This window comes from Oreochromis niloticus, linkage group LG5 (genome assembly GCF_001858045.2).
Source record: "Oreochromis niloticus isolate F11D_XX linkage group LG5, O_niloticus_UMD_NMBU, whole genome shotgun sequence".
NCBI classification, from domain to species: Eukaryota; Metazoa; Chordata; class Actinopteri; order Cichliformes; family Cichlidae; genus Oreochromis; species Oreochromis niloticus.
Genome location: NC_031970.2, coordinates 36,218,726 through 36,239,006, shown reverse-complemented (window position 1 = coordinate 36,239,006; position 20,281 = coordinate 36,218,726). Strand labels below are relative to the sequence as shown.

General features: G+C 40.1%; 1 protein-coding gene and 1 gene segment (V, D, J or C); both read left to right on the top strand.

Moving 5' to 3' along the window:
* The first annotated feature begins 765 nt into the window (after window positions 1–765).
* tp53rk (TP53 regulating kinase) lies at window positions 766–2,363 on the top strand. Its single transcript, XM_025907535.1, has 2 exons — window positions 766–1,051; window positions 1,729–2,363. Exons 1-2 carry the CDS (start codon window positions 829–831, stop codon window positions 2,214–2,216), a joined length of 711 nt encoding a protein of 236 aa, XP_025763320.1. The 5' UTR covers window positions 766–828; the 3' UTR covers window positions 2,217–2,363.
* A 1,314-nt stretch (window positions 2,364–3,677) lies between these two features.
* LOC102080980 (immunoglobulin heavy constant gamma 1-like) lies at window positions 3,678–16,740 on the top strand. The segment is given in 6 exon segments: window positions 3,678–3,758; window positions 3,838–4,176; window positions 4,829–5,161; window positions 5,493–5,612; window positions 7,252–7,596; window positions 15,247–16,740. Coding segments are annotated over 6 exon segments (1,536 nt in total).
* The last annotated feature ends 3,541 nt before the right edge of the window (window positions 16,741–20,281 follow it).

Sequence of the window (20,281 nt, the reverse complement as noted above, 5' to 3'; positions counted from 1 at the left end):
TTGTATTTTGTCAGTAATGGCAAATAACTCGGAGTGGTTATCAGGTGCCAGGAGTAAAGCTGTTAAATAAAATCATCCTCACCAAGCAGAGGTGAGGATGATTGCGACAAAGCAATAAAAACAAAAACTGGGATTGAAGGGTTTAGGTAAGCAGCAGAATGGCCAACGGCTGTCTTCAATTTGACAATGGCTGATATGGATGTAACAGGTTGTATCAATGGAAACTAAACTTAAAATGTTAATACTATTATTACTGCAGGGTCTTTACATTATAAATAAAGTGCCTTTAGGCGACTGTTGTTGTGATTTGACACTATATAAATGAATCGAATTGAATGAATACACTAACTGGCCAGTTTATTAGGTACACCACTTGGTGCTACTGTGTTGTACCGCCTTTTGGCCCCATAACTGCCTTAGTTTTCAAAAGCATTGTTTTTGCAAGGTGACGAAAACATTCTTCAGAGATTTTGGTCCATGCTGATATGCTGCCATCACACAGCTGCTGCAGATTTGTCATTTCCATGATTTGAATCACCGCTCCACTACATTCAAAAGGTGGTCTATTGCATTAATACTAACAATGAAGGCCTCTTTATGTACAGTGAACCCAGTGTCATGTTCAAGAAGCCGGTTTTAGATGGCGTGAACTTTGTGAGTCATAGGTTATCTGTGTATATATTCTGTATTATTTGTGTATATGTGTTCTACATCGAAAACTTTTCTCTGTATTTATGTGTAGGTATTTTTGTGGTCGCTAGGTGGCAGACGTAAAAAAGAGCAAGGAGGAAAACGGAGGGACCGCACAGCGTGGAGGAGGAAGTAAACATGGCGCGGGAGAACAACATGGCGGTCCCTGAGTTCCTCAGGGAAGCAGAGTTGTTGAAGCAAGGGGCAGAAGCCCGGGTATACCGGGCCGAGTTTCTGGGAAGGCCAACCATAGTGAAGGAAAGGTTCCCTAAACGCTACAGACACCCAGCCTTAGACGAAAAGCTGACACACCGCAGGACCGTGCAGGAGGTCCGCGCCATATTACGGTGTCGGAGAGCAGGCAAGTCCTCCGCTTGTGGAAGTGATCAAATTAGCACCACCCGAAGGCGGTTTAAGAATATTTGTAGCCAACTAACCGACTGGATTGACTGTTGGCTTTGCTGGTCGTTAGTTTCTGAGTCAATGATTAAGCCAGACTTTTCAGCTAAATTGCTTTTATTATCTGAACACCAGACGATATTTAATCTGCAGAGACGGAAGCTTCAGGTCTGTCAATATTTAGTTTTCTGGTTTGTGACTAAATGATTAAGCAGCCATTAGTAGATTAACAACAAAGTGAACTGTGTTTATTACTTTGCTTGTTTCATTCAAATACAAGAAAGTGATCCCTACATAACTCATAGTGGGTATATGATGTCTACAAACCCCTTCTCCACAAGGGGGCACAATAGATGAGCAAATGCTTCCACAGATGTTTAGTCACAGCTTCTGCATAAAGTCAACTTCATAAAAAATTACAAATTCAACCCTTCTCACATTTTATCTCTTATGTTTTGTTGTGCATTCTCAACTTCTGTGTTATCTGTGCCCCTTATTCAGCATGGATTTGAACATTTTCTCTAAACTCTGCTCCACCCACACTGAAACATCTTTTAGCCACACACAAACCTTAATCGATGATTGATTGGTATTGTAGTCACACAAAGTTTGTAAAATCAGACTTTTTCTTCTTCACAGGAATATCTGCCCCTGTAGTCTACTTTGTGGACTATACCTGCCACTGTATCTTCCTGGAGGAGATTGTGGGTTCCTCAACTGTGCGTGACTATATTGCATCTGCTCAACAGTCTGACTCTTGCAAGGAGCTGAAGTTGCAGAGGCTGGCTGAGCGCGTGGGGCAGGTCCTGGCTAAAATGCATGATGAAGATGTCATCCATGGAGACCTGACCACCTCCAACATGCTGCTGAGACCCAGCCCAGAGGGAGGAGAATCCGACCTGGTCCTCATAGATTTTGGTCTGAGTTACATCTCTGCTCTGCCTGAAGATAAGGGTGTGGACTTGTATGTGCTGGAGAAAGCCTTCCTCAGTACCCACCCCAACACAGAGGAACTATTTGAGAAGCTGCTGAAAAGCTACAAGGCGTCATCCAAGAAGTCATCAGCTGTCATTAAAAAGCTTGACGAGGTTCGGTTGAGGGGAAGGAAGAGGTCAATGGTGGGGTGAAGATACTCCCCATGTGTGTACAGGGGCAAACTTGTGGAATTTCATAATACTGAAATTAAGACACTGTTGTGCACAGTCTGTAAATTAACATACATAAATTGTAATTGAATATTAAACTATTTTCTAATAAATGATGCCTCAGATCTTGCTGTTTATGTGGTGATTTATATAAAAATGTTACATATAAAGCTAAACTATTATTTTCACTTTGTTCCAAAAGTCTGAGTGACTGCGTAAGCAAAAAAGTTTCACAGTTGCTCTCTCTCTCTTTATATATGTATATATATGTGTGTATATATGTGTGTGTATGTGTATGTATATATATATATATATCACGAACTTGCAATCCTATATACATGGTATATACCACATACATACATGAATGGATGAATGTATTTCAACAAAGCCATGCTATGCATCCAATCAAATAAATCTGCCAGAAAGGAACAACGGTGTGGTCTTTCTACATGGGATGATGGTTGTCTGTCTGCCTAGTTAAGTGTGAGGGCAGAATAATATGTATATATATATATATATGTGTGTATACGTATGTGTATATATGTAAAAATAAATGTATGTATGTATACATACATATATATATATACATCTGTATATATATATGTATGTATACATATATACATATATATATATACAGATGTATACATCTGTATATATATACATTTTAGTATGTATATATATAGTAGTTTGTGTTCCATGAAAAATGGAACCGGTAAACTGAATTTATGAAAACACACACAATAAGTGGATCAATTTATATTAAGAACTTTATAACACTACTGCATTCATTTTGAAATGAGCACTGATACCTGAAGCAGTGATGCAGGATTTTAAAGACAGCAGTAATGAGTGTTTCCTAAATCACGGAGAAGGTTACTTGTAGAGAACAGTCAGCTATTCAAGTGACTTTAGGTCCGTTTTAATTATATAGCAGCAAATTCCAATAACAGTTGCCTCAAGGTGCTTTATATTGTAAGGTAAAGACCCTACAGCAGTACAGTGAACATGTTGGATGGAGAACAAACTTTGGAATAGAAATGACCAGAAATTTTCACAAGTACCAACTTTGGTTAGACCAAACCAGAACTTACTGGTGACGACATACATAAAGGGGTTTTGGGTTTGAATTTCATGGTTGGCTGGAGCCTTTGTGGATAGTGTTTGCAGATTCTCCTTGTGCCTCTTTGGTTTTCTTCTGCAGTTAAAATTCTGAGTCTGAATCGCACTAGAAGTCAGGTAGGCAGGTCAAAGTCCAAGAGGAGGTGCACTATGACTGATAAGCAGACACTTAAGGTGAATGTTTAGCCACCACAACCATGCTTAATAACACAGGATTTGTAACGCACCACGTGATCTTTAGTCAACTGTGTTTGAATTGTGCGAACACACCCAAGTAAAAACAAATGTGTCACATGTCACTTTCATTTTTAATTTACAGTGACGGTAACATCTGAGACACCATGGATCAGCAGCGTATTACAAACATGACGATTAAACTCATGGTTCTTGCTTTGTACTGTAAAGGTGAGTGTTTGTTAGTGTTCCAGCTTCTAAATGACAGCTCTGTCCTTTTCATTCTCATAGTCTACATGACTCCTTCCAGGTTCCTTAGCTGAGATCACCAGAGAGCTCAGTGTCTTAGTGGGCAATGAGGTAACGCTCAGCTGCATGTTCGACACACCGCATAAGCTAGTGGAGTGGAGTGCTCTTAGTATTGAGTGGAACATGGTGGACAAACATGCAAAGAAGAGCATGGTGTACACGCTGGAAGATGGAAGAGCTCAAGTGTACAAAGAAGGCTCTGTGGTGAATGAAACGTGCCTGCGGCAGAGTGATGCGTCCCTGCAGCTTCATAATGTCACTGTAGGAGATGAAGGGCTGTACACTTGCAGAGTCATCAACCCTCTGATCTACACAGAGTCCACTGCTCTGAAAGTGCTCGGTACGCCTGGGAGTTATATGGGCCAAGAAAGCCACAGTGTTTATCTAGCTTAATAATACAAAAAAGGAGAAACTTTAAAGTGAAGTTGCAGGTAATTTAAAATGCGACATTTCAGTTGTCAGCAAGCTTCACCAAAGAGACAAGCTGTAGGTTATTTTTTGTTTAAGACATCACGCTGTATGAAATTTATACATGTATGAATTTATTCTCAAAGTTTAAACAAGGTGACCCTCTGGAAGAGGCTGAACTATAAAAAAGTAGTATTCTCATAAAATTTACAGTAATATACATATATATATATATATATATATATTTATACATATATATGTGCACAAACAGTTGCCTGCAAACCTAAATGAACTGTCTCAACGTTGTAAAAATTCCAGGGTGCAGCTTATCAGCAGCACGGTATGGAGATCTGCCAGTTGTGTTTGCTGCTTTCTTTTTAAGACAATTACCCAACTGCTCACTTGATTAATAATAAATGTGTTACTGAGGACTTTATGGTCTTTATAGCTTCAAGACCAAGATGCACAAAACAATTAGTGACATTATATCCATTTTTGTGCAAATTGTCGAATTCAAGCACAATCATTTTAAATAATTTTAATGATAACAATGTAATATCTGTTTCTGAACCGTACACCTTCAGCTCAGCCTTCAGTGTTGCTCCCAGAAAAGGCAACAGTGAGAGAAGGACAGGAGAAAACCATACAGTGTGATGTAACAGGTTTCTACCCAGAGAAAGTGGCTGTGACGTGGCTGATCCAAAATGGCACCCAGACCATCCATGCAGGGTTGGGCCAACTGTCCCGTGTCTGCAATGAGCTGGCTGTACACAACCCAGATGGCACCTACAGCATTCGTAGTGGCATCACGCTGCACTCCTCAGTACTAAGGGGTGGAGAGATACATGTCATCTGCCAAGTTGAGCACCAGACCTACAATGGTCTCTACAACCGATCTGTAACACTGGCTGTTCAAGGTGGGATTTTATTTATTTATTCTTTGGAGCTCTTGATTTCATAGATATATAGTGGTATACTGTAGCACAGGTAATCAGAAGATTGATAGTTTGATCCCTGGCTGCTCCAGTCTGCATGGCAAAGTATCCTTGGGCAAGAACTAAAAGTTGCTTTCTGATGTGTCCATCGGCGTATGAGTGTGTGTGAGTGTTAGACAGAAAGCGCTTAAGCAAAAAAGCAAAGTACAAAGCAAAAGTGCCTGTAGTTCACTTGAGTTTTCCTGTAGAGAAGAAAAGCACTATAAGAACCATTTAATATTTACTATGTTACTTTCATGTGCTTTTCCTTCAGCTCCACCAGAGCTGCTTCACAGTACAGCCACTGTGATAGCTGTTACAAGTGTAATAACTTTGCTACTGGTCACCTGTGTTACTGGAGGATCTTTATATCTCTACAGATATTTTTACAAAGGTATGTATCAACAAAAACACATTTTTTTTGTTAAATTTTGATAATTTTCTTTGCTTGGTCATATTTGAATGCGAGAATGTCAGATGTTCACATTAAAGATGTCTACAGATTTAACGAATTTGGCAACTATGTGTAAATTAACGGAAAAACTACAGCTTAAGACTACTCTGAATAGACCAAATTGGAGTTGACCTCATGGTTACTGTCGTGGGGTCCTCTCCTAAACTTCTCCCGAACAAATGCAGGCGTAGTCAGGAAGCATTCAGTGTGGATAGTTTATTCTGCCGGCCTCCCAGGTGCACAAAAAGATTATTTACAAAGAAAATAGAAAACTAACTTAATTCAACACAAAACAAACATCTATATACAAAACACAAGCGGCTGAGCCAGTCTGCATGTTACCCTCTCTGTCACATCTCACAGAATACCCAGGTAGGCCCTGACAGCCTTCTTTTATACCCCATTGCCCCTCCCACTAGGCATAATAGTCATCTCTTTATTATTTCTTTTCCCAAAACACTCTTTTTCCCCTCAGCTTATTTCCAGCTGTATTCCTACAATACATATATATGTATATACAGACATTTATGGCCAATTCCAGGCAGCCTACAGTGTTTCACAATAACAAAAAAAACCCAAACAAAAATAATGCAGTTCACGTGACTTTTCAAGCGCGCGCGAACCCACTATTTGAACCCCGGAACACCATACCATCGGCTTGCATAACCACTCGTATAATCGGCGATCACAGCGAGTCTACGTGACCGGCTTTATTAAAGGTAAGCGGGAAAAATATGTTGGCCACCTTCTGCGCCGCTCAAAATACCTCTCACCCCTTTTTGTTTATCCGCCCGGTCGACGAAAAGAGGCGCAGCCACGGTAATTGTAGAAACTAATGGTGGTGGTGCGTGTATGCGCCCAGATCAGCTGTCTGCGGCCCGGGACGGTGTAACTCCGTCACAGTTACATTCAGAGTTTTATTTGTGAAAAAAACAGAAACTTTTCTGTTTTTCTTTTCTTCCAAGAAAATGTAACTACCTTGTTAACAAGAATATTTTAACATATTTTTATAAAACAACATATTATCATATGTCATATTTTCCAGTTTCTAAATAAATGATCCAATAAAACCAATTTTTTTTTTTTTTTTTAATGTGTTAGAAATAAATCCCCATTTTAGTTAGTGCTGTTTGGCCAATATTGCTCTTCATCCATTGATGACCGGACAAAGACATGCTGTGGATAAGCCTAGATCTTTCTTTTTTTTAAATTTAATTTAATTTAATTTTATTTTATTTTCACTTGCTACACACGGGACAGACATGAGTGGGGGAAAGACTCCTCCCATTTTACCTTTAAATACTTTAGGAACCACAAGTAAGCCCGCTGTCTGAAAGTGAATTACTTTATTGGGGTGATACAATACTATGAACGCTTTAAGATAAAACAGAGCCTGATTAGTCAAGACCTTGTATGTGATGAGAAGGATTTTAAATTCAATTCTGTATTTAGGGAGCCTTTTTTATCCCTTTATTACCATCCCTCTAAAGTGTTACCTAGATAACATAAAATTTGTTTGATTTCAAAAAAGTTTGATTTTGTTAAAATGAAAAGAAAATGCTGCTATTTCTCTTCACAGTTCCATTTAATGTTTCGGAAATCAGTCAGCCCATCATAATATACGCTCAGGTACCCACAGAACTGATGTGCACCATTCAGGGATCCACAAGGTGGGAGCTCAAAGTGAAATGGTTTAAACTAAGAACCAGTCCAGACTCAGTGATTCAGTCAGAGTCAGGTTCTTCAGATTCCCTGCTGGAGACTGAGGATCTCAGCGAACAGGCTTGTCTGCAGTCAGATGGCAAAAATCACACATCTGTCCTGCCTGTATTTCTGACTGTTACTGACGACCAAACCAAATACCAGTGTGTAGTGTGGTGCAAGGACAGGAGCTTCAGAAGGGAGACCACAGTCAAGGTTAAAGGTGAGTAGTTTTGGCTTTGGGAGCAGATTATCAGACAGGGCACTCTGAGAATTCAGCTCAGTGGGGAAATCCCCAGCCCAGTCTCATAAGAAAACATGTTCATGTGCACACAAACTGTCAAGCTTTTTGTGAGTGTGAGCATGGATTTGTAATTGAAGTTCTTTTAATAGGGAGGATGTTTCATGTCAGAAGCATGATTTTTTTTTTTTTTCCCCAGAGAAACACAGAAAGCATCACACTGAGAAAAGAAAGCTTTAAAAGATGTGGCCACTATTGTTCCCAAACCACAATCTTTTTCTAATTACAAGTTTTTAATCCCTAACCTCAAACAAGCTGTTTGAAAATCTGTGCTGTGTATGACTCGAACTTGTCATACACAGCACGGTGGCAAAAGTTTTTAACTCCACCCCCAATTCCTCTTATAACTAAAATGCAACTTTAAAAGTGGGAAATATGCATTACGTGTAAATGGACATTAACTGGTACAGAAAAAAAACTATAAAATTTGTTTCCAGGAACAAATAACAATAGATTAAATATTACAGCTATTTCAAGAAATGTCATGAGACTGTGTTGGAATCCCATAATGCCATGCATCCTAACTCTAAAAAGTTTAACTGGAGAAACACGTGACCCAATCCACGTGCACCAGTAAGTGCAGTAGGCACATGTAATCCTATTTATAATAAAGAAGTAATGATTGTGTAGAAATTCTATTTATCCATATTCCATGACATAGTTAAGTTCTGTACCATAATTTATATATATGAAGTTATATACCAGACTAGGAGGCACAGTAGCTTGGTTCAAATGCACTGCCTTTGGACCAAACTGTAAATGATTGTCATTAAATAACAATGAAAGTAGTTTTTTCAGAGGCCAGATATATTAGAACACTAACACAAGTTCGTTTTTTTTTTTACCTGTTTACTGTAGTTTGACAATGGACATTGAACGTTATGTGTAGACTCTCAGCTTGAAATGTAATTGGACAGTTTACTCAAAGTGCTATTTCACAGGCAGGTGTGGGCAATGTCATTATCAATTAAGCAGATAAAAGGCCTGGAGCTGATTTAAGGTTTGGTGCTTCCATTTGGAAGGTTTTGCTGTGAACAGACAACAGATGGTCAAAGGACCTCACCATGCCATTGAAAACAAGCCATCCTTAAGCTGAGAAAACAGAAAAAAACCCACTCCTAATATTGGTACAATAAATTGAGTGGCAAAATCTACGCTTTGGTACATCCTGAGAAAGAAAGAAGCACTAGTGAACAGTGGTGGATGATTGCAGAATTATTTCCATGGCGATGAGAAACCCCTTCACAATAGCCAATTAAGTGAACAACACTCTCCAAGGGGGAAGCATATCGATATTCAAGTCTACTGTAAAGAGAAGACTGCATGAAAATAAATACAGAGAGTTCACTGCAAGGTGCAAGCCACTCATACGCCTCAAGGATAGAGAAAAGCTCGATAAGAGTTTGCTAAAAAACAAACAAACAAACAAAAAAAACCCATCTAAACAATGCCAGCACATTTCTGGGAAAACATTCTTTGGACAGACTGAAACCTCTACCAGAATGATGGCAAAAAAAAGTATGGAGAAGGTGTGGAACAGCTCATGATCCAAAGCATACCACATCATCTGTAAAACACAGCAGAGGCAGTGTGCATGGCTGTTAGTGGCACTGGGACACTAGTGTTTACTGATGATGTAGCACAGGAGGATACAGAGGGGTTCAGACACATACTGTCATGGTCCTGGGCCACGTTGGCCCAGTATTCTTAGTTTTCATGTATTTTGTTCCTTATTTAGGCCATGCTTCCTGAGTTGCTCTGTTACGTTGTTTCCTTATGGTTTTCCCCTTGTGACTCTTACCCCCTGTGTGCCCTCTGTGTATCTGTGAGCCCTCATCTCTCCTTGTGTTTTATTCCATGTTTTACCCAGCCCGTTATGTCTGTGCTCTCCCCGTGCTCTCTCTCCTCCTGTCTGAACCTCTGTGCACTTCCTGTTTTACTTTGACAGTCTCCCGTCAGTCTTGTGTTCACTCCTGTTGTGTCTTGTTATGATTATCAGTGTCACCTGTGTTTCCCCGTGTGCTCCCACTTCCCTCGTTAACCCTCTGTGTATTTATGTCTGCCTCTCCCTCAGTTCTGTGTCGCGTTCTCCCTCATGGCTGTGTTTCCCTGTGTGTTAGTTATCCATGTCCCAGTTTAGTTTGTTTATATTTTTCATGCCATCCTGCAATAAAGCAGTGTTTTGAGTTCACTTTTGTCTCGGTGAGTTTTGCGTTTGGGTCCTTCTCCTGCCTACACACAGCCGCACTGTGACACATACTGTCTGCTCAAATCCAGCTAAATGGAGTCAAATTGATTGGGCAGCGTTTCATAACACAGATTTACAATGACCCAAACATACAGCCAAATCAACCCAGGAGTTTATTAAAGTAAAGGAGTGGAATATTCTTGAATGGCCGAGTCAGTCACCTGATCTTAACCCAACAGAGTATTTCACTTGCTGAAGACTAAACTTCAGACACAAAGGCTCGCAAACAAGACAGCAACTGAAAGCCGCTGCAGTAACAGCAACAGAGCATTAAAAAGGAGGAAGCCCAACATCTGAGTTCATCCATGAGTTCAAGACTTCAGGCTGTCATTGCCAGCAAAGAGTTTTCAACCAAGTGCTAGAAATGAACATTTTATTTTCAGTTATTCAATCTGTCCTGTTGCTTTTGAGACCCTGTAATAAAGGGATTGTGTTAAGATTGCTTTGGTTCCTCACATTCTTATGCAATCTCTTGATGCATTCTCAATCATCCAGGAAAGTAAATCTCCAAAAGTTGAATCTGTTCATCTGGACGTAGCGTTTTGTGGGAGAAACGTTTCGTCACTCATCCAAGTGACTTCTTCAGTCTCAGCTGACTGCAGGTTTCCCCAAACCTTATAAACAGTACATTTGCATAATGACTGAAACCAGCCCACTGAAGGAACAATGGGCTGTGAGGTCAGTTCCTTAATCATAATTATGCAAATTCTCATGACCATTGATCAACAATCACTGACCAAAACCCACTGATCAAAGAACACTGATCAAAGAACACTGATCAATGGCCATGAGTACCATTCACAGAGAGTTGGGGAATGGCTGCAATCACAGCATTGTAAGATGGCGAAAGATGTACCCTTAGGCCCCCTCATCGATTCAGAGATGGTCTTTCCCTCTTCACGTAAATGGCCTCCTTGACTCCGCGCTCAAACCAGCGTCCCTCCCTGTCCAGGATGTGTACATCCTCATCGTTGAAAGAGTGTCCACTGGCCTGTCGGTGTAAATAGACTGCAGAGTCCTGGCCTGATGAGGTTGCTCTTCTGTGTTGTGCCATCCGCTTCGCTAGAGGTTGTTTGGTTTCCCCGATGTATAAATCCTGGCAATCCTCCTGGCACTTAACAGCGTACACTATGTTACTCTGTTTGTGTCGGGGGACCCGATCCTTGGGGTGGACCAGTTTTTGGCGCAGCGTGTTTTGGGGTTTAAAAGCCACAGAGACCCGGTGTTTAGAAAAAATGCGTCTCAACTGCTCCGATACTCCTGACACATATGGGATCACTACAGGTTTTCGCCTGGGCAGCGGTTGTCCTTCTCTCCTGGATCGGCTGGAGCTTTCTTTAGGTGCCTTCCCAGCTTTGACAAAAGTCCAGCTGGGATAACCACATTTACTCAGGGCCTTCTTGATGTGCTGTTCTTCTGCCTCCCTGGCCGCTGTGTCAGTGGGGATGGTGTTCGCTCTGTGTTGTAGCGTCCTGATGACACCCAGTTTGTGCTCCAGTGGATGATGAGAGTCAAACCTTAAAGACTGATCCGTATGTGTAGGTTTACGGTACACATCAGCTTTTAGATGTCCCCCATTACTGATGGAAATCTCACAGTCTAAGAAGGCTAACCTGCCACTTTTCATATCCTCCCTGGTGAATTTGATGTGTCGGTCCACCGAGTTAATGTGATCCGTGAAATGTAGTACGTCCTGAGATTTGATTTTCACCCAGGTGTCATCCACATATCTGAACCAATGACTTGGTGGTGTTCCAGGGTAGGATAGCAACACCCTCTTTTCCACTTCTTCCATGTACAAATTGGCCACGATGGGTGAAACTAGGGAGCCCATGGCACACCCATGTTTCTGCCTGTAGAACTGACCCTTGTATGTGAAGTAGGTGGAATGAAGACACAGTTCCAAAAGCAAACACACATGGTCGATGCTGAGGGTGGTCCTGTTGCTGAGGTTGGTGTCATCCTGTAATCTCTTACGGACTACCTCCAACGCTTCCGTGACTGGGATGCAAGTGAAGAGAGATGTAACGTCGTATGAGACCATGGTTTCATCTGCCTCCATAATGACATCTCTCACCTTCTCAACAAAATCCAGGGTGTTCTGGATGTGGTGTTCAGAGCTGCCCATCAGCGGGTTGAGGATCGAAGCCAGAAACTTGGAGATGTTATAGGTGACCGAGTTGATCATGCAGACAATAGGTCTTAAAGGTGCACCCTGCTTATGTATTTTCGGTAAACCATACAGACTTGGTGTAGACTCCCCTGGGTACAGCCTGTGGTATGAGGTCCGGTCGATAGCCTTGTCTTGTTCCAACCACTTCAGACAGTCTATCACCCTCTTCCTGTAGCCACTTCCTGGGTCTCGTTTCAGGGGCTCATAAGTATTTTCATCACTGAGTAGTGACAAAATCTTCTCATGATAGTCTTTCTGGTTAAGCAATACTGTGCACCTACCCTTGTCTGCCGGAAGGATGATAATGTTGTTGTCATCACTAAGTGAAGTGAGTGCCTTCCTCTCCTCCATGGTGATGTTGGATGCTTCAGTCATTATGCAAATGTACTGTTTATAAGGTTTGGGGAAACCTGCAGTCAGCTGAGACTGAAGAAGTCACTTGGATGAGTGACGAAACGTTTCTCCCACAAAACGCTACATCCAGATGAACAGATTCAACTTTTGGAGATTCTTATGCAATCTTTTGGTTCAACCCACTGAATTAAAGCTGCAGGTCTGCACTTCAACTCCATCTGAGTTGTTTCATTTCAAATTCGTTGCAGTAATGTACAGAACCACAATTAGAAAAAAAGTTGTCTGTGTCCAAATATTTATGGACCTAACTGTATTTATGGTATGACACAATCTTAGCTTTTTCTACCATTAGCATGTTTGACTACATAATTTAATTATAAAATTATGCTTGTTGACTGACTTCATTTTCTTGTCATGTACTCTCCTCCCACCACACACACTCACATATTTCCAGTAGAACCATCTTTTCTTAAGATCTCCAGCATTCCTCAGATCCCAAAGGTGGAGAGGCTGCTGGTTCTCTGCTGTCGCGTGGAGAACTTTTACCCCCAGGACATCGACCTGGAATGGTACAGGAATGATGGGGAGAAGGTCCACCTCGTCACTCACTTTGGCCCCTTCTCTGACCAGAGCCGCCTCTACAATGTGTGGAGTAAGATCGAGCTCATCATGGCCATAGAGGATGAGAGGGCCATGTACACTTGCCGGGTTTATCACTCCAGTTTCCAAGCTCCGGGGTACAAGGATGTCTTTTACCACATCAACACTCAAGGTAGCAGGTTCATATGTTTTAGATTAGATGAGATTAGATTAATCTTTATTAATCCCTCGGGGGGTTCCTCTCAGGAAATTCAGTTTCCAGTAGCACAGCACCGACAGAAGTTGCATGTTACAGAGTTGAAATACCAAATAAAGGAGAATGAGAGTAAGGATATGAGCATAAATATACCATATATACAAATATACACATATATAAATACAGAATATATAATAGGGATAAATAGCAATACCAGTGGCTTGCACATTCGAGTGAGTCTATTGCACAGTCAAATATCAAAAAAAATTGCACAGTGAAAAAAGCACTACAGCTCAGTTGTTCCCGCCTTCCTTTGTCCCCGTTTCCCCTTCCTCTCCCCTCCAACGAGGAGTTAAAAACTCCTTTGTCCCACACGCCGTCAGACTGTTTAAGTCTGTTGATTCTTGACTTTGGGAGAAGCAACCTGTCGCTGAATAGGCTCCTCTGGTTATTTATGACCGTGTGCAGAGGATGCCCAGCATTGTCCATAATGTCCAGCAGTTTCTTTAATGTCCTTTTCTCTGCCACTGTCACCAGAGTGTCCAGCTTCATGCCGACCACAGAGCCAGCCTTCCTGATCAGTTTTTCCAGCCTGGATGAGTCCTTCTTTGTTGTGCTGCTCCCCCAGCACACCACAGCATAGAATAGTACTCCAGCAACCACCGACTGGTAAAACATCCTCAGGAGCTTCCTGCAGATGTTAAAAGACCTCAGCCTCTCTGATTAGATTAGCTGGTTAAGAAAATGTCCTGGTGATGATGGATGTACAGTAGTATGCAAAGGTCTTGAGACACTCCCTCATTTCTTTATATCTTGGTAGGAAATGGGACCTAGATGCAGTGATTTATGAAACATGCAGAAATAAATGGAAATATGTCTACAGTGCAAAAAAATACAACCATGCATAGCTCCCGATAGTTTTGCATGTTCATAATTCTATCAATTTTGACAACATCCCAAACACCACTAGTAGCCCCAAAACATGACAGTCTCCACAATGTTTACAAATGTATTTCTCAAGGACATGATAGATAGTTTTAAGGCCTCCCACTTTTTCTTTTGTCCTCTTTCGTGTTTTGTAGTTTTCTCAAAGTTTTTAAGGACACGCTGAACCTTTCTGCTAAGATATGACAGCTAATGGAAATTTTTGTTGGTAAACTAAATTATACTATGTTATAGATTCAAAATTGAACTATAGAAATGGGAATATATCAGGTGTGTGTGTCACAGGCTGAAAACAGTGCCTAAAGATACAATTTATAATTGGTTTGTTGCTAAGTTTTCTGTTATATGTTCAAAAAGCACTGGTCAGAGATCAGTCTGAAAATGGTCAGAGGCATATAAGAGGTGCCTTTCTGGCATGAAATTTATGGTAAATCACAACCTGGCCTTTAGAGTCAAAGGTAGCAGAGACCATGATGCTCTGGGAAGGTAGACTAGTCAGTGTTAAAAAGGACTACTTTTCTATCAGTTACGATTACAGATTTATGTTTCTTTTTCATGTGTTAAAAGAAACTGAAACTTAATTTCTGAAATGTCAGAAAATAAAACAAAGTACCTAAACTAGCTTTAGCTACTGATGATCTGTGAAACTGTACACTCATTGGCTAACAACTTGTCCTTCTCATCACATCTGGGATTTTACAACCAGGATGGTGATGACAGAAGCTTTAAAATGGTACTTTAGAAAGTAGTGGGTCATGGTAGCTTTAGCTTTTTTGTTGTCTATGCCTCACTATCCTAAATCTACTTACTATCCTGAATTTCAACCACATCTTATAGTTTTTGGTTTTTTTTTGTTACCAGTAGGATACTTCAGACTTGTACTTAGCAATTTAATCATTTATAAATTTACTTTGAATTACTACTTTATTTCCATTCCACAGTTTGTATTTTCTTCCTCACTGAAGATAATACAAACAAGAGTTATTCAAAATGATCCTTCAATATCAACATATCCATAATGCTTTACTACATGTGTTGCTTTGTATGTTCAAACAGGAAGCCCTCCTGATGTGATGTTCATCGACCATGAACCTCAGTGTCCTAAAGTGAATGAAGAGTGTACTTTGCACCTGCACATAAAAGACTTTTGTCCTGAGGAGGTGTTGGTGACATGGACTAAAGATGGAGACAGGGTTGTTTCTGGTGTCTTCAATACTCCCCCCAGCCTGAACGTCAACGGCCTGTACTCCATGTTCAGTTTCCTCAAACTCAATCCCACCAAGAATGACCAAGGCTGCACATTCAAATGCCAGGTGGTGCATAGTGCTCAGAAGGAGCCTGAGGAAAGGATCTTCATATTTCCAAAACTCTGCCTAACAGACAGCTGTTGATGTCTAAACCTACTTTGGATCATTTCACATCTGGTGTCACTGTTCTGGGTCAGTTTGACCCAGCTTTTTCTGTTTCTGTTTTGGGGTTTTTCTAAATTATGATTTGTTTGGATTTTTGAGTTGTGCTGGTTTGATTTTGTATTAAGGGTTATTCTTGGTTTTGTTCTCTTGATGTTATTTGTTGTTCTGGTCTCTAGTTTAAGTCACTGTCTTCTCTGTTTCAAGTGTTATATTCTTGCAGTCTATCTCTCAGTGTCAAGTTTGCGTTTTTGTGATTTGTTTCGTATTTCCTGTTTTTTTTGTTTTGATAGTCCCAGTCCTGTGTCAGTATATTCAGTTTTACCTGCCCCTGTCTCGTTAGCCCTAATCTCACCCAGCTGTGCCTCCCTCCTGTTTCCCATTCCCTGATTACTCCCTTGTGTATATAAGCCCTGTGTTTGCCTTTGCTCTTTGTCGCGTCAGTCCTTAGTTCCTCTGTCCAGAGTTTTGTTTTTTGGTGAGTTTAATCTTCTAAGAGGTTTTTCCCAGCAATAAAGCTGCGCTTTGAGTTTTACCTCCGTGTTTGAGTCCTGTTTTTGAGTCCACCTTTCCTGCCTGCCTGCCACACAGCCCACCATGACATCTGGGGAGTAAATCATTTCAGTTTTAATTCTGCAGTTCTGCTGACTACAAAACTGTAAAACAGAAAACAAAAAAATTGAAATGCTTTAGTGTAATATCTGCAAATTTTATCCTGCCTGAGTATCACTTTAGGTTAAACAGGCTGGGTTATCCACATTTAAGACTGCTATAAACCTTTTCTGACAATCTTAAAGACCACTTCGTGTCCTCTGGATAATACAATAGTCATTTCATTATTATTTTTTGTTTTTAACACACACAATATTGTATTTCATATAGTTAACAGTGTCAGTTAACTATTAAGCTATTAAACCAACTCTTCTAAGGTGATGCTAGAGGCTCTACCTTTTAAGCTACTTGCAGAGTTAGTGCAGTCAGTGCACACGCTGCTTTGAATTTACTCTAAGTTTTGAGTAACCTTGGTTTCATTGCTATATGTTCCTATATGTATTCTAATTGCTGCATGTTTTTTGTTCTATTTTGTTTGTGCAGAACATTTTTATTTGTATAACAAATTGTAGTTTGTAGTTGCAAACAATTTCAAGTTTTGTTACAAAGATTGTTGACAGAGGGACAATTGTTTTGTTGTTTTCTATTAACAGAATTACATGTTGAAACACAGCAAGTAAGTGTGTTCTAATTGCTTAAAAATTATTATTTTAATTTCAATTTATAATTTATGTATTTCAGTCACAGTGTTGGAGGCCAAGTATTTCAATGTAGTTTTAATTAAGTGAAAATTTACATGATGTGATAAAGCCGAGGTAATCAATTACAAACCCAACAGGTCCGGTTACTAAGAGTTCTTTCACAACAAGGTCCAGATCTCAAGTCTATTTCATCTCATGGATTAGGGTTAAATCGAAACCGTATATTTCCATTTCATTACAGTAATATTTAAGTTTTTGTTCAAATTAGGACACGTGGCTAACAGAGTGAACTTCACCTTGCAAATAATAAAAATATTCTTTTTCTATTTAAAAATTTCTATTTTCTGAATCAACTTTTTTCACCTTCAAGCACGCAATGTCTGCTCGTCTCTATTTTGTGTCTGCAGTAAGCTACGATTTGATTGGCTTTTCTACCTAACTAAACGTTACCTAACTACGTAAACAGTAGGTGATTACTGTAAGGACTGGTTTACCTGTGGCCATTGTTTTATGGTGTACTGATAAAACAGTGCTCTGGGTTTATGTATTATGGGCAAATTTTTTCTGTCACTGATTATTGGTCTGGACAGAACGAGCACTTCGTCTGGATCTGGACCAAGCTCCGCCATCTGGTGATATATGTGATAAAGCAACCCTAGATTTAAAAAAAAAAAGAAGGTTTTTTTTAAAGAAGAAAATGTAGTAATGCTTTATTGAAACAGTATTATGTCATTATTATACTGCTGGCAAAGTAAAGCTAGTATTTTGCTGATTTCTTTTGTTTCGAGGTTCATATCCATTTGATTTTATAAATTATTGGTTCAAAACAATTCTACTAAATCTACTAAGTTGGCTTTATCAGTTTTATTTACCTTCTATCGTGAAGTAACAGTACAAATAGAAGGCAACATCGCAGACATCGAGGACAGCTAAAAGTACCTGTGAATCCCACAGGCAAATGGGAACCACGAAGAAGCCGCTAGGAAAGTTGCAACCATGAAGTACCTGCAGAGGGTCAGGCAAGTCCTGAGGAGTCAGCTGAAGGGTCACAAGAAGGTGATTGGTCACTTGCAATGTTGAACCTGGAACAACCATTATTTATGATGATGTGGGAACAACACCAACACGAGGAGATTAGATCGTCCACACTGTTGCATTAGTCTGTGTCTCCCAGTTAATTTGTGTGTTTCCCCTACAGCTCCGCACCGCCCAGGTGGTAAAAAATGTTCTTTGCTAGCTCATTCCCGGCTCATAACCAGCGCGCTCTGCCACCAAGGGTGAGCATTGGTTAATGGTCATCATGACATGTGACTGATACAAGCCAGATCCTTTTATTTAGCAAAATTGTGATTAATAGTTAAATGTTGAGGGGCACAGACAGAACTCCACATGCACACAGACATAAAAAAAAAGTTGCCTCAAGAAAAGGGCACTTGGGGCACCCATGAGATAAAGGGCAGGTGCCCAAGCCCTTCTTCAGACCACACTGGTTATCAGTGTGGCTGCTTTCAGTGGTTTCAGAGCTTTCACCACATCAGTTATGGCAGCCTCTGTAAGAGTAGAGAGATCACTTTCACCTCAGGTGAGAGCAGAGCTGCAGAGATCGCTGGTTGTTGCTTCAGGAAGTGTTCCAGCATCTCCAGTGTGATGTTCCATCTGGCCACCCCATCAGTCACCAGCTTATGGGCAGCCTGCTTCTCTTTGAGCTTGCGACTTGCACTACTGCTGCGATGAACATAGGATGCTATGTGTCTCACTTGGCTGAGCAACAACTGAAACTTGCTACAGGTATATGCCCTGAACACAAAATTTATAAGCTTTATATAAGAATTCAGTAAAAACACAATATTTTTTTTGAAAGCAGTTGGTTTGTCTTGCAACAAACCAAAAAACATCTCATTAAATGTGGATTAAGGCCTCTTCAGGCAAGCTATGATAGCAAGTTTTACCAACAAGTAAATACTAAAATTAAGGATGTTTCCTCAAGATTTAGTGGAACTAAAAAGAAACAGCTGCATCTAACTGGGTTGACTGGCAACATATCAGTAATATGATTGGGTATAAAAGAGCATCTTAAAGAGGCAGAGTTTCTCAGTATTTCAGAATAATATTTCTCAACGTAAAATGGCAAAGACTGAATATTTCATCATCTATAGTACATAACATCATCAAAAGATTCAGTCTAGATAGTTTTCAGCAAGCGAAGGGACAAGGCCAAACACACCATTTGGATGCCTGTTATCTTTCAGGTATCCGGTTGCACTGCATTAAAAATAGACATGATTCTACATGAAGCAAATCATTGCATGAGCTCAAAAGGACTTCACTGTGCTAATATCATTGTCTGTTAACACAGTTTGTATCCACAAATGCAATGCCAATCTATTCAGTTGCCTAATGCTAATGAAGTCCTGACTATTTCATTGAAATGTCTACAATTCAATAACTTATTCAATTGAGGAATATGATTCAATTATTTTTGGAAAAAATTACTTTGGGCCCTTGAAATACATATCAAATAAGAAAAGATTCACACTAGCTAAAATGATTAAAAGAAGTCTTGACTTTGTTTTGTTTATTGTAAAAAAAAAAAAAAGGTAAATAAATTATAGAAACTAAGGTAACTATAGTTTAGTTACTATAGATGAAAAGATATCTTCTTGCTGGATGTAGAAATGTTAAATTATTATTAATTTCATATAGATGCTACTCTGAAAGTGCTGCTGAGCCTGGACTTGCCTGTTTTATTAGACGGACGGTCAGAGCTGGTGTCCCCTCTACATCGTGTCCATCATTGTGTCCATCATTGCTAATAAAAGGAGTTATTTACAATCTCTTCACACTCTATCTTCTCCATATCACCAAGGTATGAGGAAACTCATCTGTCACAATGATAAATCTCTGAAGCTTTTTGTTTGCTGGATGTCTTTCCACACAAAAGGAAATTGAAAGAAGAGGGAGTGGCCACTTGCCTTACAAGCTGGTCTCCAATCAGTTTATGGTAAAAGACCAGAGGTTTATCCATGAAGCAGATGTACAAACCACTAAGAAAAAAGCTGCTGGTCTCTCAACTTGCCCAGGTCAAGTGATTGTTAACAGGAAATGGACACGCTGATAAAACAGACACAGCTACTGTTTCAGTGAGACAAGCAGAGTAAAACAATCGAGGAGCTTCATGACACTACTCTTTGAGATAAAAGAAGGGAGATCAGTTTACTGAGAAATTTAAATAGTCTATTTTTAGATTTAACAAGGCCAATCTGCCACTGATTTAAGGCTAATGTTACTTTATTTATACCCGTAGGTGAATTTACTTTACAGAAGAATGATAGCATTTGACATCCCTTCAGATAAAAACGTAGGACTGCCGGGTGCTGCTTGTGCACGCGCCCCGTTAATTTGACGTACCATCCAAATGGTTAAAAAAAA